We start from the raw sequence: 26776 nt of genomic DNA, 5'->3' as shown, positions 1-26776 counted from the left end.
GACATTGCTACCAAAGGTTAGTAATGAGGCACCCAAATTATATTAATATCACTGCATTTTGTTTTGTCACGTAATGTTAACCTAACATGCTGTTAAAAGCACTCGGCTTAGACCATGCCGCTTTAATGGTCAGGTACATTTCTGGAGAATAGTTAGTGAAATAAATGAACAAAGACTGCTATTTCCCTTCTTCTTTTTTTAACCTGACGTGATATTCAGCACCAGGCTGTTACTGTGTTTTGTGCACGCTCTGACAATCCCAAGTTCACCGTTGTTAGTAGTCACGCAGTCACGTCTCCTTCATGGTACTGAGAGGCCGCAGCAGGAGATTCAGATCGCCATGTTTCTGTTTTCTCTATCAGAGTGTAGTTTTAATGAGTGGTCTCTGCTCGTGCTGATAGTTGATGTTCCACCGAACTGCCTATGCGAATGTTGTTTTAAAATGTTGTCTGGTACCTGAGTGCCAATGTTGGTAAGTCTGTAATTCTCAGATGTTAATCATATGTGGACAGGCAAATGTAAACTTTTAATATATATGTGTTGTGTGTGCTTGTATGAATCTAATAGGTATTTTTTCTCCGGGTGCATCAACAATATTTAACTGAAATTCATCAAAAGTTATGTATCATAATTCAATACACAATATGCTGTGATACCAAATTCTACACAGTCTATGTTATGTAAATGTATCACACACGAATGTATCATACACATACAACTAAGTTATGATGACACATGGTTTGTCATAATTTTACAGCCAGAATTCATCTATGTTTTAAGTGTTTAGTTTGCAATGCGTGTTGTTCTACAGAGAAGGACGATTTTCAATGATACTCACCTCAATATTAAAAAGTAATTACAACTTTACAGAAACTGAATGTTATAGTAAAAAAAATCATAAAAGTAGATTTTAATTTTTACATTGAGTGACCTTATTATAACACTGGAAATAGAATAACAGCTAGTCTGGCTCTGTCCAAACAAAATATGACAATTAATAATTATATTAATTGTCACTTTGTTGCCATCATTTTATTAAGTTACCATTGGTCACATTTTTTAGGGTGTAGGTTGAACTACTTGATATACTGCTTCAATTTATCTATAATAGTCCATTTTATTTTCACATTAAATATGTTATGTATGGGAAAAATCTAAATAATTACTTAATTTCACATTGAAAGAAAAGATAATGAAGATCTACTTTTGCCGTTTGAAATAAAGTTGTTTTTCTTTTTGTACTGAGACTAAATAACTATAACTTTATGGAAAGTTTGTTTGATCAGCAAAAAAGTCAAAGCACCACTGAATTACTCACATTTCACCACCAACTCCCTCCGTTCGCTTGTCTTTGAGCCTTCGCTGTTGGTGGCGTGACACGTGTAAGAGCCCGTGTGCATTGACGTTACATTAAATGAGTGTTGCAGAGTGTTCGGGACCCAATCATCAGGTTGCGTGAAAAGCAATTTTGAAGTCTGAGGATTTGAGTCAGAAATCTGTTTCAAGGTGAGCGTTGAGGGCGGGAAGCTTTCGACAGTGCATCTGATGGTGATGAGCCCCCCTTCCCTGACCTCAGTGTCCATAGACAGCGCAAGCTCGGTGGGAGCATCTGTAAAGAGAAAGCAGCTGGATGGTTTTCAGGAGCAATCATTCATTGTTTAACATGATATATTAGCAGCAGTCGATGAAGAAGAGGTCGACGTATGTCTGAAGATCACTGAAGACTTTTACATTTCAGGTAACGCACTCACGTCTGTCCTTTGAATACAGGACCACAACTAGGTTTGCTCCCTGGTATAACCCTCAGACCCGCGACCTAAATTAAACTTCACGAAAGCTCGAAAGCATATGGCGTTCCACCAATCTGGAAGAATCACACTTAGTTTTGCGAGACAGCCTTAAAACATATAAAAAGGCTCTCCGTAATGCCAGAGCAGCCTATTACTCATCAGTAATAGAGAAAAATAAGAACAACCCCAGGGTTCTCTTTAGCACTGTAGCCAGGCTGACAGAGAGTCACAGCTCTGTGGAGCCGTGTATTCCTATAGACCTCAGTAGTAATGACTTCATGAACTTCTTCAATGAAAAGATTTTAACTATTAGAGGCAAGATTGATGATCTCTTGCCCTCAACTACTGCCGATCTGTCATCAAGAGGAGTGGCCTTGGAAACGGCTGTATGCCCTGGTGTATATTTGGATAGCTTTTCTCCCATTAACCTAGACCAATTGTCCTCAACAGTTTCTACTTCTAAACCGTCTACCTGTCTCTTAGACCCCATCCCAACGAGGCTGCTTAAAGACGTGTTGCCTTTAATTGGCACCTCTCTGTTGGATATTGTTAATGTGTCTTTGCTAACGGGCCATGTACCACATTCCTTCAAAGTAACTGTAATTAAACCTCTCCTGAAAAAGCCTACTATTGGCTAACTACAGACCGATCTCTAACATTCCCTTCCTCTCTAAGATCCTTGAGAAAGTAGTTGCAAATCAGTTGTGTTTCTACATCAGAATGGTTTATTTGAGGAGTTTCAGTCAGGATTTAGAAAACACCACAGCACAGAGACAGCACTGGTGAAAATTACAAATGACCTCCTAATTGCATCAGATAAAGGACTCATCTCCGTACTGGTATTATTAGACCTTAATAATAATAATAATCCATATAGCGCTTTTCAAGATACTCAAAGACACTTTACATGTTACATTATACACCGTAGACACAGCTACGGGGAGCAATGCAGGGTTAAGTGTCTTGCTCAAGGATACATCGACTAGGGCGGGGATTGAACTGCCAACCCCCTGATTGAAAGACGGGCATGTTAACCACTGACCCATAGTCGCCCCACACCTTAGTACTGCGTTTGACACCATTGATCATGACATCCTATTACAGAGACTTGATCAGTCGATTGGCAGTTCAGGTACCGCACTAAGTTGGTTTAAATCCTATTTATCAGATCGATCTCAATTTGTATTTGTAAACACTGAATCCTCAATGACCACCAACGTTAATCACGGAGTTCCACAAGGTTCTGTGCTTGGACCAATTTTATTAACTTATATATGCTTCCTTTGGGCAATATTATCAGGAAACACTGCATAAACTTTCATTGCTATGCAGACGATACTCAATTATATCTATCGATCAAACCAGAGGAGACCAACCAGCTCGCTAAAATTCAAGAATGTCTTAAAGACATAAAAACATGGATGACCTGCAACTTCCTGATGTTAAACTCAGACAAAACTGAAGTTATTTTACTAGGCCCTGAACACCTCAGAGATCAATTATCTGGTGATGTGGTTTCTGTAGATGGCATTGCCCTGGCATCCAACACCACTGTAAAGAATCTCGGCGTTATCTTTGAACGGGACTTGTCCTTTAACTCCACGTTAAGCAAATCTCAAGGATTGCATTTTTTCATCAAAAAATCAGGCACATCTTGTCTCAAAAAAATGCAGAAAAGCTGGTTCACGCGTTTGTTACTTCCAGACTAGATTACTGCAACTCCTTATTATCAGGCTGCTCTAATAAGTCTCTTAAGTCCCTCCAGTTGATCCAGAATGCTGCAGCTCGTGTACTCACAAAAACTAAGAAAAGAGATCACATTACTCCTGTATTAGCTGCTCTGCACTGGCTCCCTGTAAAATCAAGAATCACATTTAAAATTCTTCTCCTCACCTACAAAGCCTTGATTGGTGATGCACCATCATATCTTAAGGAGCTTGTAGTACCATATTGCCCCACTAGAGAGCTGCGCTCACTAAATGCGGGGCTACTTGTGGTTCCTAGAGTCCTAAAAAGTAGGATGGGAGCAAGAGCCTTCAGTTATCAAGCTCCTCTTTTATGGAACCAGCTTCCACTTTCAGTCCGTGAGGCAGACACAGTCACCTCATTCAAGAATAGACTTAAGACTTTCCTGTTTGATAGTGCTTATAGTTAGGACTGAATCAGGTTTGCCCTGGTCGAGCCCCTTGATATGCTGCTATAGGCTTATAGGCTGCTGGGGGATGTTTTAGGATACACTGAGCACCTATCTCCTCTTCTCTCTCTCCTTATGGATGAATTTACATCTCTCCATTGCACCTTATTAACTCTGCTTCCTCCCCGGAGTCGTTGTGACTTCACGTCTCATAGGGTCCATTGGACCTGGAGGTGTCTGATGCTGGTGAGCCGGCCTCCCATTGGCCCTGCTGATGCCTCGCCCCCCCTCCTATCTACCTCCTTCTGTTTCATGGATTGGAGTTCCATTCATACATTGTCATATTCATGTAATGTGTTTATGTAACTTTGTAAATGTTGTTCATTCTGAACACATGACATCTATTGCATCTGTCCATCCGGGGAGAGGGATCCTAAAGGGTTCTTCCCTTTTTTCCCTGTCAAAGGTTATTTTTGGGGAGTTTTTCCTGATCCGATGTGAAGTCCTGGGACAGGGATGTCGTATGTGTACAGATTGTAAAGCCCTCTGAGGCAAATTTGTAATTTGTGATATTGGGCTATACAAAATAAATTGAATTGAATTGAACTATCGGAAATGTAGGTTAGCTTAGCACAAAGAATGGGAACAGATGGAAACAGCTAGCCTCGTCTGTCCAAAGGTAAGAAAGATGGCCGACCAGCATCGCTAAAGGTCACTAATCAACAAGTTATATCTGCTTGTGTTATTATTCGTATAAATAGCAACTGCTCGCCATAAAAGGACTGTTTTGTCGTTCTGCCACTTCCACTTTCGTACAGTTTAATCAAATAACAGTGTGTCCATTTCTGAGCTTTGGAAGTGCTGGAAAGTGGAATGAGTAATAGTTGTAGAGAGCCAGGTTACCCATTTCCCCCACTGTTTACAGTGGTATGCCCAGGCTAATGCTGACTCAAGCTTTTTCTTTCTTTACCTATTTACCTTCAACATGAATTAATAAATAGACAAAGAAAGACAATTAAAAAGGGATGAATGATTTGGTGATTGTTTAAATCAATCAGGGGTAAATGCAGATTTTCTAATAATCAAACTTAATGTAAAAAAAAAAAGAAAGATAATTCTCAGAACATAGTCAGCGTTACACGATTACTTACAGAGTACTTGTATGCACACTGGCTCACTATCCTCCCCTGTGTCAATGTGGTTGGTTGCATTGCACACGTAACATGCTTCGTCCGCTCTTTTTACTGTGTCCAAGCGTAGTTTTTTTTCTTTAGTTGTCTTGGACTTCCACTGCTGTGTTTTGCTGTCGTATCGGTGCCAAGAGAAACGAACCGGAGCAGGATTGGCCTTGGTGTTACAATAGAATGTAAGAGATTTACCAACTCCCACACGTTTATCATTTTCACTGATGGAAATGGTTGTCTTCCTCGGGCCGTCTGAAAGAAAGAACTACCTGTTAGCGTTGCTTTCTATGGTAGTGAAGCCTGTGGGTCATTAACTCTCTGGCGTGCTGTGATACTTACATTCAACAGTAATGTTAAATGCCTTTGAGTATCGAGTACCCACAGTGTTACTGGCGCTACACTTGTAGAGGCCACTGTCCTCGGGCTCGATCCTCTCAACAACGTACTGCTGTGACTGCTTGTGACGAATAGCGTTCCCATCTTTAGACCACACGTAGGTGTGAGGTTGTGGGTTGCTTCTCTTCACATTACACATCAAAGTCATTTTATTTCCTTGTCTAACTGTGGAAGCAGGGGACGTCACCTCAACTTCAGGCATATCTGAAACAGAAGATTGTTTATCATTATTACTTTGCACTGACTCACAATGATAATCATCTTAGATATCTGTATATATATATTTTTTAATACCATAGCAACATTTTCAAAAAGTACAGTAGTATTAGAAAAGTTAAAACCGAGAATCACAAAAGAATTATGGAAATTCAAGGAAAACATAGGAAATACTCACATGTAACAATAATATTGACTGGGTTTGATTTTATTGTCCCCTGTTTGTTTCTAGCTTCACAAATGTATTCTCCCTTCTGTGACTCTTTAATTGACGTAATGTTCCATACTGCCTTTGTTCCAATTACTTCCTTTCTATTGTTGAACCATGTGAAGTTGGGGTCCGGACGTCCTTTGGCGGAGCAAGTGAGAGTCACAGATTTGTTTTCCACAATGTTTTTAATGCTTATTTGAGCCGATATGTCTTTGGGAGCATCTGTGTAAACAAATTCAGTGCAAGTCAGGAGGAATTAACACAAAACACACAGCAAGCTCGGGTGGATTGTTTACAGAAATTAAATATTAATAACAATAGAGCCAGAGAACTGTTAAACTGTAAAACATGTAAAGATGCATGCATCAGCTGATCTGAAATGTACTTCATTTGTTTATGTTAGTATTATTAATGAAAACCTCAAGACAGTAATTCTGCTCGCTTATCCTGCTCCTAAAAGAAGGAACATTTAAAAGTTGCACTGTTTGTACTTAAGTGCAAGTACAAAAGTATTAGCATCAAAATATATATAAAGTACAACAAGCAGAGTATATGGGGAATGGTCAATTTCAGAATAGGATTTTATATTGAATCAAAATGGATGAAGCATTAATGTGTACATCACTTTAAGGTTGCAGCTGGTAAAGGTGGGGCTTTTGTATTGTATTATATATTCTGTTGGGTTACTTGTTTCACAAAGGGATCGCTAAAGTCTTATCTAAGTTACTGTTCATCTCTGGTAATGTCGACCTAAACAGACTTACATTCAACAGTTAAACTGATATTCCGAATTATATATTTGTCTCTGTCATCTGTCTGGCATGAAAACTCCTTCCCATGATCCTGCCAGCGTACAGTGAGACTGACTGTGGTGCTTTTCACGTTTGCATTATTGTGTTGAGGCGTTGAGAACTGAGTTGGAGACAGTTGTGTCAAATCTCCAATTTGTGGGTTTGAAGGACATGACATCAAAGTGGAGCAAGTGAGTGTTACGGTGTCAAATTCGTTTACGGCAGGTGGTTCCTCAAAAGTGATCGGGCATGGATTCTCTGGAAATAAAGAGATGAGACAATATTAGCAGAACATGTCACAGTGTATTCATTCAGTACAAAAAAATATTTAAAACAGAATAATCCTTGTGATGGTGATTGTCATTTGTTCCTGATGTGAATACTGACTAAACTACTGAGGCTGGTAAACGATGCAAGGTGGAGCTTCAGTAAAAACTGCTTGAGTCACAAATTATGTTATTCAATTATTATAAATGATATAACTTAAACCTCATGGAGTCAAATGACCAGTTTCAGAGTTCAAGTTGAAGGTGATGCATGCTATTTTTTTCTATTATTTGCTAGTGTGTGACTGAAAAGAAAAGTTTAAATCTAAAGATTTTTCAAGTTTCCACGAAATGTACAATAATAAAGATCTAGTGATGATGAGATCATTAGCCTCATATACATGTAGGTTGTTGTCGTAGTTGGGTCAGATAACATAATATTGCATGTACTAATCAGATATTAAGAGTGAATTAATTAATAAAAGGGGAGCTCTGATGGATGGTATGAGATAATTTGTCTTACATCAATGTGACAGGGAGAGCTGGCCCGATTTTTAAAAGTTTTTTACACTATGTAATCGTGATTATCAAAATAGTTTTCACATACACTTAATATTTTTGAAATATGACTTAACTTAAAACCTAGAGCAGTAGGACCTTTAACTCTAAACATTTATCATATTACTGAATCTCAATTTAACCAATCCGATAATTTCTGCCTCCACACCAGCTCATCTCTCAATATTTGCACGACTCATTTATTGCTATGTATTTTTTGAAAATATCTTCCAGTATTCTGTATTACCTTTAACTTCTAGCCTCACTGGTCTGGTCATCCACTTTACTTTTCCAACAAATCTGAAAGAATAGTCTCCGTTGTCCGTTTTCTTTAGGTCGCAGATTAAAATACTGCAACTTTTTGGGGTCGCAGAATAACTGTTCCAACTGGGAGATGGAGAACCGATATAGTTCACTCTATCTGCAAAGTCTGCACTGACAGGACGTTCTGCAGCGTCCGTGCTGTAAATGACAGTCCCATTGACAACTCTCGAAGCTACCTTATCCCACCGTCCATCCTTTATCCAAAACCAGTATGCACTAACAGTGTGAACCTTTTGAGTGACTGTGCACTTGATCTCAATGCAGGACCCCTCTGTAGCCGTCAGGGGACTGACATCCAGTTGGAAGGGCATTGGTTTGCCATAAGAAATATCTGTGATGGTGAAAACAGTCATAATGTAAGTGGCTTACATTATGTAATGCAAATATTGTCACGATGGAGTAATACAATTCATACTTTTTATTATTGCCAGAAATACCAACCACCCAACTGTCTGAGCATTCATTTTTGTGTGGAACAAAATCTTGATATCTGAAACACAAAAACAAAACAAAGAAGTTTTTGTACATTATTGTATCCATCATAACACCATGGAACTGCTTCTTTTTTTATCACGGTTTAGTTATTTAATTAATGCAAATGAGTTACTCTCAAGATTTTTCTTGTTCCTCTTTTTTTCATTTTTTCTTTTCAATTTCTGTGTTTTCTTCCTCGTTCTTCCTTGTGAATTCAGTTAAAACATGTCAGCTATCTCATCTTTCACAATGTCAATATGTTTGAGAAAGAAGGAAAAAAAAAAAGATATTAGGGAAAATATTAATGGCTACATGTTATGTTGTAATTCCCAGTGTAATTACTGTTCAGAGCCCAACAAATATATTTTAATAACGCTTCAGGTTACGGGTTGAATTTATTTTTTCTTTATTAGCTAAAATAGAAAATCAATTTTATTTGACATCAACTGTTTTGTTATGCTTTATCAGCCATACACTTAGTGCAAACAGTACAATGCATTTATGTAACTAATTCTGTCATTTATCACCTCAAACTTGAATTGTAGTATTGTCAAAAATGTATATAGTGTTTTAAAGGCGTCATATGCAGTAAATACTTCAAATATAAAGTTTTTGCTGGAGGAAGTTTAATCCAAATCACTGATAACTTACTCTTTCAATATAAAAAAACCCGTAGAAATTAAAACTCAACTCTCTCTAGACCGACATCGATGACCTTGATGATTGAAATAAACCTTCACAGCCATAGATGCCTTTTTCAGTTACATTATACAGTCACATAGAAATAAATAGAAATAAGCTTGTTTATCTTACCTCAGAGGATCCACTTCAATCAGTCTGTAGCACATACCATCCCCTCTAAAGTAAGAATAAGATTAAGAAAAGTCTGTTTTTACAGTTGACCTAACATCTTGTACTGTGCCCCATCATGCAAGACAGAGAACACAATCGTTAATGTTGCTCTGATGACAGTTTTGGGGTATTTTCTCCTTTCACCTTCTGCACACATCTTCCTCTCACTTCCTCTATTTAATGCTTTCGTTAGTAGTGAAAACCAGTGTTCAGGGAGGGGGCAGCACTTACAGTATTTTACATCTATTTGCAGAAGGCATGCTTACACAACATTTACAGCAAGAGCGTAGGTTTGCATATAGTCCATAGGGACTAGTCACAACCAAAGTTTTCGGAAAGACACAATTGTCCCCACCAATATTTTGTTAATTTGAAAAAATAATTGTGCACAATATATTTGCAAACTCATTTGTATTATTATCTATACTATGTTTGCCTCCCAGAAGAGTGAAAAATACATTTCCACATTTTCCAATGCGCCCTCGAGCCTGCGAAACAAGATGCTGTCATGTAATTGGCTGAAGTGTCAGAGTGAGAACACTCCGTGAATCGTAACTTGCAGAAAGAGAGCTGGCCGGAGTCACGGTAAGCTACTAAATACGAGTTAATAAAGCCTCATATGAGTATTTCGTTTGGTCTCAGCATTAAAATATTGACCATGTTGTGCTTTGTAGTTAGGGAAATGCCACCAAAAAAGAAAAGAGATATCCGAAGTGTGTTCACCCCCCAGAGGGTCGTTGTTAGTTAGCTAGTAGCAGGCTAACTACCACACTTTTTAAATGCATTCAGGAAACTCAGAAATCCAGTGCAGGTTGAGGAAGCAGCAGCTGGATATATATATATATATATATATATATATATATTGGATATAGAATATACTGTTACACTATATTGGCATTTTACCAGAACTTTTCTTACTCATTTATTTATTTGGTGCAGAATACTGTTTTGTATTTAAACTAAGGTTTTATTACTGTAATTATGTTTAAATCAGTTCCAAGTTACACAAATGTTAATATATTTTAATAAAGTTTGCCTGTTCAACATAATATCAATTACTTTTTTTTTTTATATGGGGGGGGCAGTGTCCCTACCAATGCTGAGACCAAACCAAGCCCTTGATTTACAATGTCCTTTACTCCAATCTCATTAAAAAGATTGAAAACGTATCAAAAGTGTTCTTCAGTACTGTGTAACTACTGCGTTTCTCATATTGCATAACATGAAAGTAAAAGGAACCCTCACATAAACAGGAAACCTTACACAAAGACCAAAAAACATTTCATTTGACTTCACTTTCCTTCACCAATAGCAGCGTCCACAATCTTCTCGGCATCGGCCGCCATTTCGTCGATGGCACCGTTCAAAGCTTGCAGCATGGCAGCGAAGGAGCGGCTGGCCGAGCGGGCGTGTCTGGGCATCGCCATCTCCACCAGCTTTGAGGAAACCGTGGCCAAGTCTGTCTCTGCAGCCGCCAGGCGCCTTTTCACTTCACCCCTAGTGACCTCCACTGACAGAACACAGGTCCGCAGCGCTTTGAGTGTTGTGGGGTCCAGCCCCCGCTGTCGGGCCAGTTGCTCAGCCGATTCATCGTTCAGGCACAGAGACAATTGTGCTTTGCTTAGGATCCGCAGCGCTACGCTACAGTCCACCATGGAGGCTACAAAGGGAACGGGGATAGCTGACACCCCTCCGGATAGCGAGGCCGCTGCCCATATGAGTGCTTTGAACGCCTCCTTTTTCTGAGTGACCAGGTTGGAGGTAAGCGTGGGGAGAGCCAGGAGAAGTGCATGGGCTCGGATCTCTGGAAGGTCTCTACCCATGTCCTCCAACAGGGCGGGGAAGTCCAACTTCTCCAAGGCCCAGGGTCGCACCAGGTAGACTTTAGGCAGTGCCACACCCTGTGATGTCAGCACTTCTAAACTGGCTTTCCTCATTTGCTCTAGGTTTTTTTCAGTGCTTTTTGCAAAAGCTAAGAGAATAAAGTACACCGTTTGTCGCTGTTGTGACCGGGCCTCGAGGAACACCGCCACACTGTTGGCTTGGGGCACCTGGCTGAATGTCATGAAGACGGCATTGTAGCGTGCGAACCTAACTCGGTCCATGTATCCCTGGGGTTCAAATGGAGAGGTGGATGGCGCAGGTGGCAGATCCCACAGGCGAAAGTCCGGGTGTTTAGGGTTTGGGTAGCCTGCCACCTCGTCCAGGGCGACGGGGGATTGAGACGGAGCCGCTCCATCGTCCCCAGAGCTGAGGCCACGTAGGGAGTTTATGAAGGTGGCCTTTTCATCCCCACGGTCCCCTATAACAGCTAAGTTGATCCGGCTGATCAGGAGATCTTCGACTGCATCCTTGACATCTGATAACTTATTGCGCTCTATGGACTCTTTGAGGGTCTCAAGGAGATTCAGGCTTCTGAAAACATCGGCCATTTCTGAGACTGGAGTCTTAATATGCTGTAACACAGAGAATAAAAAGGATATTTGCAAACAAAGCATTAAAACTGATCTACTTTACCACACTGGTAAGTGGAGACAGGATGACATGACATTTAACATATCAATAAAAACAGGAGATTTTCAAATGTGACCTTGCAATAAAATTCTAGAATAAATATTAAAGCTAATTATATTAGTGGTGTAACTATTCACCACTAGTGGGCATACTATTTAAATAAGTAATGATAAAAAAGACACACACCCCCTTGTCCAATGGGATGAATGCTGGATCAAATAAATATCTTACAGAATTAAAACAGATAGACCTGCACACCAAGTACCTCCCATTATAAGTATTATTATTGCCATCCTTTTTTATGCTTTTATTGTTTACATTTTTAAAAAAAAGCAAATATCACAATGCATGTAAAAATCATAAGGTGCAGTGTTAAAAATGCATTACCGTCAGTTCTCAGCATAACTGATATTTTACAGATTTATTTGCAAAGTTTCAATTCAACACAATACTGCACATACTCACCAGCGGATGGAGGAGAAGCAGCCCTGTGCTTGACGTATTTGTTCTCAGTTGTCAAATGCTGATTCTTCTGCGGCTCTGAACTACCAGCCGAGTCCGGTTGATCTATTTAAAGGTGCTCGTAAAGCTTGTGGAACATTTTAATCCCATTAGCTCGGCCTTAATCTAAAACCACCTAAAGCACATTAATGCAAACTGCATGTAAATGTAAAGCTCTACAAGAAGGTACACACATTTATGAGCACATAAATGAAGATAAAAGCATAATTAATGCAAAATTACCATTTGTTTTTAATTACATAAAAACCTCACATTATTATTATAATATTTATGATCAAATATTTAGTAATAAGCACAATTGTTATCCAGAAAAGAAAGGACGCCAAAATGTATCAGTATGACCATATTACCGAGATAGCCTGATTTCAATCATCGTGTTAATTTAAGCTGGATAATAGGACATTTGATCGACTTAGTTGAACCACTTACGAGGCCCAGGAAATGCTGCAGTGTATGACATTAGGAGAGACGTCTTTTTTGTAATTTAGGTATGGAGACTTGGGTGAGGTTGGAAAACAACACGGAAAGCAGAATCAGCAATGTCACAGTTTCATTTTGGGTTCCCCCACATAGGCCGTTTGAAGGCATTAACCATAAAGAGAAACAAAGTATTAGTAATTAAGTTGAGGGATTTACACATACGTAAGACTCTTATGAGCGAAGCTGCACAGTTTTGCTCTGTTTCTTTGAAGAGGAACCCAGAATTTCAAAACATCTGCCACCTGGTTGGTGTTTCGGAGGCTATTTTAGCCTCATATCCTCTCACACAATGATTTCCTGTCTTTTTGAATGCACGAGTGTTGTGAATTCACGTGCATGTAGTAGGTGAGTAACAAAGTAATTGGACTTTAAATCAAAATCCCCAAAAATGATCTAAAAGGCAGATGAAATTGTAAAATATATTTTAGGGGATTTGTACCTTCAACACTGAATCCTGATAATGAACTGATACAACACATTTATGGAGAGGATATGTATGGCATATGCACAATCAATAAGAAAAAAACCATTTTGGTCAATCTGATGGTCAACATATTAACGTGTGAAAAAAACAATTTGTCACTTATAAATGCATTGAATACTGTAACAGTATCCGTGTTCCTCCATTTTAGCTTGAGCTTCTTAGAAAGCACTTCTGTATTTGTATAATGTGCTCAAATATCACTGAATATTTTCAGTATCCCTGGTAACTTACTGTCCTCACATTGAGCTACTACACTATAACCATCTTCAGTTAATGAGCTGCAATTCTATCAAAATCTATTGCTATGTACTTTATATCTGCATATTGAACTATTTTTGGCATTATATTCCATTGTTTATTTCTTCTCGCTGAAGAATTAAAGCAAATTATCATAATACAGTGACTCTAAAAACAAAAAGAAACACTGACAACTTCTTTCATTGCAGGAATGAGCGTATATTTATGCGCAAAGCAGAAAAGCAGCACAAAAAGAAATGCACTTGCAAATACAAGGGCACTGGAAACCCAGCAGAGCACTGAGGATACACTGACATTTCATACAGATCACATCATACAGCATTTAAATGGGATTATATCAAACAAATGACGGACATATTTAGGGTCCAGTGTCGAACTCTGCTATTACTGGACAACTCGGCCCCTTTACTTCATGAGTCACGGCTACACATATTCTGGTTTTGAATAAAAGTAAAAAAATAAAAGTGCACTTTGGTACAAAAAGAGCTGCATTGCCCCCTCTGTGCGCGACAGCGCCGCGTTATTATCAACCAATCACGCGGCTTTGCGTGTCAAGACCCGCCCTGTGTAGCTTTCAAGCGAGAGGATTGGCCAGGCGCCCGAGGTACCGCAAACCTTAATTTCTCTGCCATCCCATCTCCTTTCTGCCAAGACCCCTTTAAAACACATCTCTGCCCAACATCTGTCTGCTTCTTTTTGCTTATAAATCTTTAAATATTGACAACACATGTATTCACATGATTCTTCTTCTCTCCCACTACTCTTTATTTGTACTTATTTATTTGCTTCTTCCAACATCCGCAACCACGGGGTAATAGTTGACTCAGCGCTTTCATTTGAATCCTACAGTGTCAAAACATTGCCCGCCTCCACCCATCCCTTTTCCTCCTTCATGACCTTGAGACTCGACTACTGCAATCACCTTCTATCTGGTGTTCACTCCAAACCCCCTTTAAAAAGTTTCAATGTGTTTACAACTCACGCACACTCGTTCCAGAGATCACATCACCCCCGTCCTCCGAAACGTCCCCTGACTCCTTCTACAACACATCCATTTCAAACTTCTCCTCATCACCTCGAGACTCGACTACTGCAATGACCTTCTATTTGGTGTTCACTCCAAACTCCTCAAAAAGTTTCAATGTGTTTACAACTCACACACACTCGTTCCAGAGATCACATCACCCCCGTCCTCCGAAACATCCCCTGACTCCTTCTACAACACATCCATTTCAAACTTGGACTTGGGGTGACAGGGGCCATTTCTCCATATGCGTTCTTGCAAGGAGAAAAATAAAAAAAATATGCGCCGACGGTTTCTGAGATCTCGCAGCGCCGGGCGGTCAGCGCTCAGTGTGGCCGCCGAGAACAGCCTGATCTCAGCAGGACTTTTTTTAAATGATCCGCTGGCTCTCATGTAGCGGTTACACATGAGATATCATTCGGGTTTGGAGGATCTAACGAGCACTCTAGAGTTTATTATTAGTTCACAGGTAACGTTAAATCAGTTTAACTGAGGGGTGCAATTACATGTGTAATATAACTATATATATATATATATATTTATATATACCCACACACACACACAATTCAAAATAAAATTATTATATTTTAAAGGAAAACGAAAGAAGCAGGGTTGTCATATTTAGTTTGACTGTAAAAATACTTTACAGTGAATAATTGGAGTAAACTCATAAGCAAGAACAGCTGAGGTAATGACGTCATCAAGTCAGCTGCCGTTCCAATTGCAGAAAGACCATCCACTGAAGTCCGGAGTCCAAACTCCAAAAGTACACAAGTTTGTACTCAGCGTACTTGGTATTGAGAAACAGCCGGGGTCTTCAGTCACTCCACCAAGCTACACAGTCCTTCTTCCTCACCCATTATTTCCTTCACATTGGAGTACTCTGCCACATCCTCACCTCCTTCGGCATACATTGTTTTGTCTCCTTCTCTTCCCCGATCATCAACTGGTTATTTTGTGGCACAATGGTGCATTAATGATTTGGTTCAAACGAAGACGACTGTCCTTCAGTGTGGGGTATGTTCTCCCTTATTTCCCGTGACAATTTCATATTGAATTGTGAAATCTCTGTTAAGTTGTCAAAAAACTATATTATAACAATGAAAAAATCCAAGAAGACACAGCCCTCACAAGACAACAAAATTAAAGCATGTTTCTAGCCTATGCGAACTGATTACCTTATTTTCCGCACTATAGGGCGCACTGGATTATAAGGTGCACTGTCAATGAATGGTCTATTTCCAATCTTTTTTCATATATAAAGCGCACCAGACTATAAGGCGCATTAAGCAAAACAAAAGTCAGTCAGTCAAATTTATTAAACGTGTTCACAATAACTCTCAACATTTTTCAAATGTTAATGAGCGTATTCACAATAACTCCCAACCTTGTTCAGTTGTAACACGTACAAAAAAGTTTGTGTGCGGATGGAGAGATTACGTCTTTTCATAAAACGAAAGCACCAAGAAGGAACGCCTCGAAAGTCATTGATATTCATGTCCCGTGCTAACGATGTTGCCTTCAGTCAAATAGAGACTGTAGAGACGCTTCTACCTGCTGCTCTCTGTTCAATAACCCACTGTTTAATTTTGTCCTCTAACTGGCCATCTCGCTTTGTTCCCTCGGAAACTCTGTGTGGTCTTCTTTACTTGGCGCAGGTCATCTTCTTGCTTCCTCCACTTCCGTACCATTGATTCATTAATGTTGAATTCTCTCGCAGCTGCTCTATTCCCATGTTCTACTGCGTGACTGATAGCCTTGAGTTTGAATTCCGCGTCGTAAGCGTGTCTTTTGACAGGTGCCATTTTGGGGTCCTTATACACACACACACTGTAATATTATGGTGAAGCACAGTATGTATTACTCCGCGACGCTCCTGACTACGGTAGCCGTAATGCTGCAAGCGGTGCGGCTTTGTAGTTTACCAAAGTCGTACTAAAACATTTTGACAGAGCGCCGTGTACCACACAAAATCGCTTCGAGGTCAGTAAGCACAACCAGAATTAATCCATATATAAAGCGCTCCAGATTATAAGGCACACTGTTGTTTTTTGAGAAAATTAAAGGCTTTTAAGTGCGCCTTATAGTGCGGAAAATACGGCATGTATACTACATTTATATGTTAATATATTCAGATATGCCTGTATTTTGGAAGAACACATTAAAAAATGTGAGCAGTTTTCCTTGAATAATGGTTAGCGTTCAAGTCAAGTATTCTTGATTTGCTGTAAAATTACTCAAGAATGCTAAAACACTGTTGTGGTCCTTAAAGACTGATAATACATACATAATAATGCCTAGCACTTTGTTAAAAAAGAAAAGTAAAGAAAAGCAATGCATGGATGTCAATAAGAAGCACAGTTATGCAGGAAAAATAAAAGTAAAAAAGGAGTACCTGCAGCATTTTAGGGCCAAACAGCAGGTGGTCGCTGAAAGGAGTGTCCCAATCAAAAACGCAATGATGACTTGCGGCTGTATGAAGGTTATTAAAAATGTGTATAGTAGATCTGGAATGGAGAATAACTAAATGTTAATATAAACAAGTCCTGTTTGCTGCTGGTTAATATTAATAATATTCATAAAAAGATAATGTCATAAAGTAGTGGTCTAGAGTCGGGGAGGTTTTGTGTTTGTCAAAAATGACCGTCTTGTTTCGACCCCTTTATTCTTCTGACTGTGAGGTTTTCTTTTGCTTCTCCGAGTTCATTGCTGCAGACACTCAACAGTGGTGTAATTGCGATCTTTCACAGAAACAGTGATGCTGATGACAGTGTGGCCTGACTTATTGGTAGTGACAGAGTACTCAGCGTGAGTATCCAAAAGCGGCCATCTGATGGTGGGAAGAGGAAAATCCTCGCTGATGCTCACACAGGTCAGGACCCCCAACTGAACCTCACATGCAGCCACTTAAGAACTTTGAAAAATCTGCAAACACAAAAGAAAAAAACTCAACAACACAGCAAACAATATGAAGATATCTCAAACTAGATGAGTACGCCCTACTTATGTTTCTGTTTGACTTCAGCAGGTGTCGTCACATTCGTGATCTGGTGCTCTGCTGTACAAACGTACTGTCCAGAATTTTCGTCACATTTAAGATGACAAGACCGGCTGTTCCAGTGTTGTTCTGCAGGACCACGAAATTTTTTACTTTGCAGGTTTTAGTTTGAACCAGTTTTAGACCAGGTGATAACAGAAAGAGGAAAACGTTCTACACTGCAGGTTAGAGTCAGAGCATCACCTTCTTTAACGGTTGTCACTCCGGTGATCACAGTTTTCTTCACATCTTGAAGTCAAAAGCTTAGACAAACCTTTAGAACTTTGTTGGACAAATCTTTTATCTTAAATACGTGGCTAAATACGTGGCTCCAAACGATTAAAAGCCCTTAAAATGGCCCAATAAGTGTGAAACCTTTTATATAAAACAACTATGTTGGTTTAAAGCGTCATACAGAATCCACTGTTAACAGCGTTGTAATCTCTTCACTGATTCACCTGTTGTTGGAAACTGGGAAAAAACGGAAAGGAAATATATACATCTTGATAATACTTAATATTTCATAAATGGTCAAGGAAGGCTATTACATGGACTTGTTTTATTTGTACAAAACTGCTATTTTCAGCATCTATCATATTTATTTACACTTATTAACTTAAAACAAGGCTGCACGGTGGTGTAGTGGCTAGCACTGTCGCCTCACAGCAAGAGGGCCGCGGGTTCAATTCCCGGTCGGAGCGGTCCTTCTGTGTGGAGTTTGCATGTTCTCCCCGTGGCAGCGTGGGTTCTCTCCGGGCTCTCCGGCTTCCTCCCACAGTCCAAAGACATGCTGCAGGTTAATTGATCTCTAAATGTCCCATAGGTGTGAATGTGAGAGTGAATGGTTGTATGTCCCTACATGTGCCCTCGATGGACTGGCGGCCTGTCCAGGGTGTCCCCTGCCTTCGCCCTATGTCAGCTGGGATAGGCTCCAGCGCCCCCGCGACCCTAATGAGGATAAGCAGTATTGAAAATGGATGGATGGAACTTAAAACAAGTACAATATACTATATATTATACAATTCTATATATTCACCCTAACGTTACCCAGTGAGTCAATAGACGTTTTGAGTCATGCTTCTAATCAGGACATTTATCATGGCAAATCTATTTAGTTCATATCTTAATTGTTGGAATCATCACAAGATTATAATAAAAGATGCAAACCTGTGTCAGCAGTGACGCCTCTCACAGAGAAGAGCAGAGCCGTCAAGATGAGAACAAACATCCTGGTTTGATGATTGAGACGGTCGCTGTCTTTTCCTTTCAGAAGTACAAACATTCAAATGTTTCACTTGATGAAACTGGAGCAGAAAAACCTCCACGGTTAGATTGAAATAATATGATGTTGCAGGTTCACGTTTGATGAATGTAATACTGTATCTATTCCATAAAACTGCTGAATAAATAAACTTAAATTATCTGGAGCAGCTTTATCTACAATCCCCTCAACCCCACCAATAAAATCTACACATTAGTTTACAAGTAAGTCGAGGAATTATAAAAAGCATTACATTACATTGGTAAGGAAAACATGACTTCTAAAGTTTCCATTTACAATTTAAAAAGCTGATTAAGTAGTAAGGTCAGGTGTTTTACCTCTTTGGGTGTCGTTCTCCTGCTCTCTTCTCACCTCAGTGATCTCTGCTGTGGGTCTCTGAGCAGACTCTTCCTCTCTCCATCTTCCTTTTGTACTTCGTTCCTCTTTGCGCTACAACAATTTTAAAGGAAGTTTCTCTTCACACTGCTGGCCCTCATTGGACTGCCACACACACACATCTCTATAATGTGTTCATATGTTGATATTGATATTAAATGTCAAGTTAATAATGAATAACTAACACTGAATAATGAAATGAGAATGACTTCCTTTTTTTAAAATCATCTTCAAGACTGTAAATGGTTGAGGAACTCTGAGAAAGGGGAAGTACCACATGTTAGTTTGAGATACTTATGTCACCTTAAGAAACCAAATATCTCAAATACCAACTATTTTCTATATTGTAATGCACAATACAACACATACATGTGAATGGTGGGAGGGTGGTGGACGTGCATGCATGTGAATGGTCTGTATTACAGCTGCCAAGTTTAATTCAGTGCATGAAATACCGGCAGATAAATAAATAAGTATTTTTTTAAATCCTAGTTCCTTATTCAATGCAAGAACCTTTATATTTGTAACAGTATGGTTTTCATGGTTTATTGAAGTCTCAAGTGATTATGTATTTAAACATTGTCTTACATGGCATCACTGTATTCTTTCTAATAACTTCCTGTTAACAATTTGAGATGGTTGATTATAACTATAACTATATTTAGCTGCTAAATGGTTCCACATTTGTCCTTATCAGCCTGCATATTGAACACTCCTACATATCCTGTCAATAATACAGAATGTAGGAAAAAGGTTTTCGTAATAACTGAAAACATCCCAAACAACGTTTTCTTTTTAAATTATTAAAAGGGGACGTAATCTACATCTTCCTAAAAGAACATTAACAGGGTTGTAGAGACACATTGGGCCAAACATGTTATCAGTTTGAAAAAGCAGATCAATCCAAAAAGCTAAAAAAAAGAACGGCATACTAATCTGCAATTTGTAGTTCAACAACTGTTCATATTTTATATTAAATTAATCCATAAAAATCCACACTAGTTTAAAAGGAGTCCTTTTTTAAACTTTCTTGAAACAATACTAACATGCATATAAACAAACATTTCTACAATAGATGCCCTCAAGAATCCCATCCAAATTAAATTCCAGTTCAATAGATGTAAACAAAATCTGCAGTCTGTGAAAACATGCGTCATTAAGTTCAGCTGAAGCTAATATGAAGCTTCAGCAGTCTGAGTTAGACAGCTCCACTGGTTATCTACAAAGGTTCTTCTTTAAAGTATAAAATGAAACGGACTTGACAAAATGTCATCCTGTCCTTTGAGTTTCTTTGAGAAACTTTAAATGGAACAAGATTAAGATCCTCTGCTAGCGGCTCTGTCAAGTGCAAAGGCATTTTAAGCTAAATGCTAACGTGAGCTTGCTAACTTATGTACAATACAATGCTAAGATGGCTGTTAAGCAGGTAAAATGTTTAACATATTCATCATCTTAGTTTTAGCAGGTATTTTGTTTTGCCGGTATTGTGGTAATTTTTTTTAAGTGAATTTTTCACCAGATGATGGTACTAGTTTTAAAACATTCAGGGATAACCAAAGTTAATAATCCTGAGGTGGACATTTGTGTCTCTGCAAAATTTCATGGCAATCCATCCAATAGTTGTTTAGTCAGCTCGTTCAAAAACCACACGCCAACCTGATGGTGGAGCCAGAGGAAGTCACAGAATGCACAAGGTCCTTGGGATACATCCCCTGGCGAACACGAATAACGCTTAATGGTAATCCATAGGTGGTTGGCCCTTTATACTCCAGAGGAGTCAACTTCTTCATGGTTATGTGTAAACTAATCTGGGATTCATATGAAAAGTCAACACATTAGCACTTGAATATGGACACTTTGTCCAATTTAGTCCTCAGATGATTGAATGGATTTGCACACACCTCAACAAGCAGAGGTTGAAGCGTCTGTCACTTCAGTTCACCACAGGCTGAATGTAGCGTTTGAAGACCACAGCTGTTAGAAACCGTTAATTCACTGGAATAACCAATCCATCACAACTGATGATGGTAAAGAAACATTATCTACAATACAACAGTCCTCAAATCTCAGACATAATATCCTTCACGTTGGAGTACACCGCGGCGTCCTCCCTGTCGTCCTCTCCAGGAACACAATGTTTTGTCCCTTCATCCTCCCCGAGCATCGCCCTCTCCAACACATCACCTTCCTCTCCGCCATTGTGTTCTGTTTCCTCTTTGACTTCTCTCTTAATTTCAGCATACTCCGTCTCTGTGGTTTCTTGCTTCTTTTCTGCCTCCTTGGGATTCTTTCTTCTCAAAACGGAGAAATCAATGCTGGCGTACTGCACGTCGTTAGGTCCACCATTGAGATCAGGGGCTGCTTGTTCTGCTGCTGCAGCTCCTCCTTCTCCATCAGCAAACTCTTGGTAGTAGGTCTGATCATCTTCGACTGCTTGACCAGCATCTATCTGTCATTTATACAACGTCATCATTTATACTACGTCATTTATACTACAACGTCATTTATACATCATTTATACAACATTTACACAACGTTATTTATACAACATAATTTATATAATGTCATTTCTAAAACTCATTCAGCAGCCGCAACATGAATGAACTAGTATAGCGTTTTTTTTAAATCAGCTTGGAGCTGCTTGGCTTTGAGCTGACACTCAGAGTATGTACTGAGACGTTTCCTCTCTATGCTGCATTATTCTCCGAAACGCAAGAAGGCGTACAAACTAAATGAACTGTGAAGAATCCAAAAGACAACGAGTGTAACCCAAAGATATGCCCTGAGACTGTAGGTGTAACTGGCAAAAGCCATTAACTAACCTCTACAAAGGAGGGAGGGGACTGTAATTATCTGTAAACTCATATATCATATTCATGGACTGCTGTATTTCATTTTTACAAGACCGGTAAAACAAAAAAGTATTACATGCTTCATAAGGAAACATACTTATACGACAACAGGTGATCCCAAAATGTTGAGCAGAATGAATAGAAATACCAGTGGATCCTCTGGACTGGTCCCCATCTCCAGAGTCTCATCCAGGTTTCTAGAGATCTTGCGTATTTTTCTGGAATTTGGTTTTCAAAACAGGAACAAATTAGCATTTATTTGTGCATACTATCCACAAACAGCAGCCAGGAATTAATAATTGTATTGAATAGTGTACCTGTGGCATTTTGTGGTCAAACCGCAAAGAAGTGCTGAAAGTAGTACCCCAAGCAAGAAGGCAATGACGACTCCTAGCCACGAAACTAGTCTTAAGGGGGTTCCTGCATTCAACAGGAACAAAAGATAAATGTCTGTCCACATCTGAACGCTGATATGCAATATCTTATTTTCTTCTGACAGCTTGTCCAATATTTGACCAAATACAAAAAGGTCACAGTGGAAAGATAAATACTTACAACGTCATAAAACAGTGGTCTACAGTAGCTGAAGTGTTTTAGCTGAGAACACTCACCCTTTTGTTCTAATGTGTTTTTTCTGATGTTGATGGTTTCTCTTGCTTCCCCATTTCCACTGCTGCTGACACACTCAATAGAAGTGCCGCTGTGGTCTTTTACAGTTAGAGTGGCGGTGCTGTTGACTGTGTGGTTGGACACAGTGGTGATCACAGAGTACTCTGTGTGGTTCTTCAACAGCGGCCATTCGATGGTGGGCAAGGGAAACCCCTCACTGATGCACACACAGGTCAGTACCCCCGACTGAACCTCACACCCAGAGTTGTTTAAGATCTTTGAAAACCCTTTAAGCACACAAGCAGAATCTCAATGTCACAACAAAATGCTGATAGTGTGAAGTGTGGAAAGATACTTCCTTTCAGTACAGTCTACTTACAAGTCACGGTTACATCAGCATACGTCGCCACAGTCTTGTCCAGATGTTGTGCTGTACAGATGTACTGTCCGGAGACCTCCGTCGTCACATTAGGGAGGACGAGTGTGGCCGATCCAGTGTCCTTCTCAGGTCCATTGTACAGCTTTTTGTTGGAGCCAAGTACAGTCCATGTGATATGAGATGGAGGAAAACTTTCAACACTGCAGGTTAAACTCAGAGCATCTCCCTCCTCAACTGTTGTACGACCAGTGATGACAGGTTTCTTCACATCTGTGAAGCAAATTATGGACAAAATATTTCCAGTTACGATTCGGCAAAGAGGTTGTAAACAGATAGAAGATATTTTGTGGTTGCAATCATAAATTGTCTGCAGTATGTTCTTATATATATTTAACCACGGGCGGGCGCGAACATCAAAAGGTTTTCAGACTTTGAACAATATGGTTTTAACACCAGTTTGTATGATTTTAAACAATTGGCTCCTTCACATTGCCTCCATAAATCCAAGGACTTAAAAAAAACTGATGTCCCTTAAAAACTAAAGCAAATACAAACAATACATTTTAGCTGCAGTTAAACAATAGAAAATGCCCATTGAGGTGGTCCCACATATATTTGAAGCTGAGGGCCAGTGGAAGTCATTCAGGATTCATTTAGAAGACTTATCAAGGTGGTTCTCTGATCTAAATATAGTTTAAAAGTAAGAGGAAATACTACAATACATGTTCAGCTGTACAACCTATACTTACATATGACTTTTACATCAACAATTTTCACCAGGGTTATATTCAGATGTTTTGCTCTGCAGATGTATTTCCCAGAATTGTCTGTTGTCACATTAGAGATGGACAAAGTGCCAGTTTCACTTTCTCTCTGCATGAATAGCTCAGTGTTGTTCTGCCGATTCCTTTCTGTTCCATTTTGCCTGTTTGTCTCAGAAGATGTTGTCCACGTGATGAGAGATGGAGGGAAACTTTCAACACTGCAGGTCAGATTCAGAGTCTCGCCCTCCTTCACGATTGTAGTCCCAGTTGTTCTAAAGTCCTTGACATCTGTGAGACAACATGACACACTGTATTATGCATGGAGATGCCCCGATCACTCGGTTGCCGACACACACACACAGCAAGCTGGATCTTGAGCCACTCATTGTGTTGTAATTCATTCCCATGCATGCGGCTCAGAGTGATCGCAGTGATCTGCTTGTCTGCAGACATCACAGAGCTGTAGCTAAGGTTAACAAAAGTTACATTGCATTGTGGTGCGTTCAAGCTCTACTCAGTAAAATTGAGTATTGGACGAAAGTAAATTAGAACACTATCATGATGTGTTAAAATGTTATCTTGTAAAATGTAGTTTTTGGCAAGAAAATGTAATGAACAATGACTTTGGGGTAGTATATTTTTTGGGACAGTTCAGGGATGTCAATAAGAGCTCTTAGAAAGAAACAGAATCGGCAGATCAGGCATCTCTAGTAGTATATAAAATGTTAAAGTACTCACAGGCCACATTCAGAGTCGCTGTCTCATCTGTACTGATGTTGCTTGTGAAGTTGACCTTACAGGTGACATTGGTGCCGTGGTGTTCAGCTGAAGGGTTAAAGGTCAAAGTTGAACTGCGTCCCTGTGTGACTGCAGTGATGTTTCCTGTGATGTAAGAGTCCTTCTCTCCTGCTTCTCTCCACGTCCAGGTGATTTCAGGATGAGATCCAGAGCAGAGACCAGGAGCAGTGCAGGTCAGTGTGGTCTGCTGCCCCTCTGTCAGAGGAGGAATCAGCACTGAGGGCTTCTGGGTAAGACCTAAAGGGAGAGCAGTCTATGAGTGGTATCAGGTGAGCAGCCTGAAGGTCACCATTCACTTAAATTCAGGCTAAAATAATGTGATAATTTGTTAAACATCTCGATGGGGCAATAAGTCAGAGTTTCATCAGGAACTGCTGCAGTTATTACTTGTTGCCCACAGAGGGCGACAAATACCAAACATTATTTCATTATTATTACATGTCATTTAGCTGACGCTTTTATCCAAAGCGACTTACAATCATGTTACATTAATACACCGTAGACAGCTACAGGGAACAATTCAGGGTTAAGTGTCTTGCTCAAGGACACATTGACTAGGGCGGGGATTGAAACACCAACCCCCTGATTGAAAGACAGAGCTGCTAACCACTGACCCAGTCACCCATTATTATTACATTCAGACTGTGAATACAGAAAATATGTTGAAGTGAATGAACATCTTCAATATATGCATTTGTTGTAGCTCATCATACCTTTAACAGAGACAGTTGCTCTTGTAGAAAATGTGGATCTCTCTTGTCCCCAATAGTTGACACTATTAACTCTGACTTGATATTTTCCAGAGTCTGACTCAGTGAGCTCATTGATGATGATGCTGCAGTTCTTCTGACTCACATCAGGCTCCAACAGTGAAACTCGTCCTAAAAACTCAGCCTGAACTTTGTTGTTGTTGTTCTCGTTAGTGTGGAATATAACGTCTGCATCACCACATCTGCCTTTAGGTGGTTCACATTTGTACCACACCACATATTGGGGTGTAAAGCCATTACCAGTAGTGAAAAAACACGGTATCACAACACAGAGTCCAGCCTCTGCTGTTATTTCTCCTTCAATGAGAGTGATACAGAATTCACTGTAACAGGATTGTAATCTCTTCACTGATTCACCTGTTATTGGAAACAGTGGGAAAAAACAGGGATCCAGGTTATTTAACTACGACAATAGACCAAAGTATTTAATAAATGATGAGTTAATAAATGATGGCGAAAGGCTATTATACTATGCTTTGGTTACATATAACTGCTGTTGGAAGAAGCATTGATCCGACAGCAGAACAACATTTAAGTATTTAACTACGTTTCTTTATCTATAATTCACTTGATAAACAAAATAGCCATTTAAATAACTATTCATGGAAGTCAGTTTCCAAGTATGTAAATGAATGCTGTGATGTTTTCTCCTAATGAGCGTGTCAGGAAAACATGAGGATATTTATCATTATTGCTATGTATTTGTTCATGCTTCAAATCTCTCATGTTAGCACGATAACACTATAAAGACACATACCTGTGACAGCATCGATGCCCCTCACAGAGAAAAGCAGAGTCGCCCAGATGAGAACAAACATCCTGATTGTTGATGACTGAGGCCGTCAGTCCTAATGACTCAAAGTGCAATAAGCATAAGAGGAACTGCAGCAAAGGAAACTCCACAGCTGACAACACAGATCCTAAGACAGGATGTTGCACGTTAAGTTATTCCATCGTTGCGACATCTGTGCTCAAAAAGATCCTTTATACTGTAAGTGAACGTTTTTACAATAATCTTTACAGCAACTGCAGCTTTGGGACAACCAAACCTTTTACTGAATTCACCAATTAATGAATAATTAATACTCCGGATGTGGATGGAGTATTAATATAACTGCATTTTAACAAGCATTTTTTCTCCAGCATCCACCTTTACTTAACCAGAAAATACAATAATGTCGAAAGACGATTGCAAGAATGACTCAGATCAACAACTTACATTTACAAAAATATCTTTTAAACATAACTATAAATGTTGTGTTTTACCTGTTCTTGTCTCACTCGCCTGCTATCTTCTCAACAGTGATCACTGTGGAGACTTTCTTCCTTTAACCGACTCAAATCCTCTCCTCACTTTTCTTTTTCTTCTCTTTTTGTGCAACAACAAGGTTTCAGGAAGTTTCCCAACACACTGCTGAGCAACATTTGTCCT

General features: G+C 39.5%; 3 protein-coding genes and 1 long non-coding RNA gene across 8 annotated transcripts; all 4 read right to left on the bottom strand.

The window, feature by feature from the left end:
• Nucleotides 1–1292: 1292 nt before the first annotated feature.
• On the bottom strand, nt 1293–9398 carry si:dkey-24p1.1 (uncharacterized protein LOC556718 homolog). The gene is made up of 8 exons (XM_034529122.1): nt 9158–9398; nt 8286–8360; nt 7794–8201; nt 6696–6980; nt 5899–6153; nt 5448–5708; nt 5076–5360; nt 1293–1609 (listed from the first exon to the last, which is right to left on the bottom strand). Exons 2-8 carry the CDS (start codon nt 8332–8334, stop codon nt 1311–1313), a joined length of 1842 nt encoding a protein of 613 aa, XP_034385013.1. The 5' UTR covers nt 8335–8360; nt 9158–9398; the 3' UTR covers nt 1293–1310.
• Nucleotides 9399–10488: 1090 nt separating this feature from the next.
• On the bottom strand, nt 10489–12256 carry irgq2 (immunity-related GTPase family, q2). Its single transcript, XM_034529123.1, has 2 exons — nt 12176–12256; nt 10489–11652 (listed from the first exon to the last, which is right to left on the bottom strand). The coding sequence occupies exon 2, from the start codon at nt 11626–11628 to the stop codon at nt 10489–10491; it is 1140 nt and encodes a 379-aa protein (XP_034385014.1). The 5' UTR covers nt 11629–11652; nt 12176–12256.
• A 6156-nt stretch (nt 12257–18412) lies between these two features.
• LOC117728207 lies at nt 18413–19361 on the bottom strand. Its single transcript, XR_004609114.1, has 3 exons — nt 19115–19361; nt 18683–18778; nt 18413–18463 (listed from the first exon to the last, which is right to left on the bottom strand). It is a non-coding gene; the product is annotated as an uncharacterized LOC117728207 (long non-coding RNA).
• Nucleotides 19362–19692: 331 nt separating this feature from the next.
• On the bottom strand, nt 19693–26745 carry LOC117727997 (sialic acid-binding Ig-like lectin 5). Of its 5 annotated transcripts, none has more exons than XM_034528604.1 (10): nt 26611–26742; nt 26102–26199; nt 25288–25701; nt 24515–24811; nt 23762–24064; nt 23013–23282; nt 22636–22920; nt 22342–22444; nt 22173–22242; nt 19693–21621 (listed from the first exon to the last, which is right to left on the bottom strand). In XM_034528604.1, exons 2-10 carry the CDS (start codon nt 26160–26162, stop codon nt 21232–21234), a joined length of 2193 nt encoding a protein of 730 aa, XP_034384495.1. In that variant the 5' UTR covers nt 26163–26199; nt 26611–26742; the 3' UTR covers nt 19693–21231. The 5 variants fall into 5 exon arrangements, with proteins under 5 accessions (XP_034384495.1, XP_034384494.1, XP_034384493.1 ...); XM_034528603.1 differs by having other exon boundaries at nt 26102–26192; XM_034528602.1 differs by having other exon boundaries at nt 26102–26264; nt 26611–26741.
• Between the last annotated feature and the right edge of the window lie 31 nt (nt 26746–26776).

The sequence above is a fragment of the Cyclopterus lumpus genome, chromosome 25 (genome assembly GCF_009769545.1).
Source record: "Cyclopterus lumpus isolate fCycLum1 chromosome 25, fCycLum1.pri, whole genome shotgun sequence".
NCBI classification, from domain to species: domain Eukaryota; kingdom Metazoa; phylum Chordata; class Actinopteri; order Perciformes; family Cyclopteridae; genus Cyclopterus; species Cyclopterus lumpus.
This window is presented reverse-complemented; position numbering and strand designations above follow the sequence as displayed.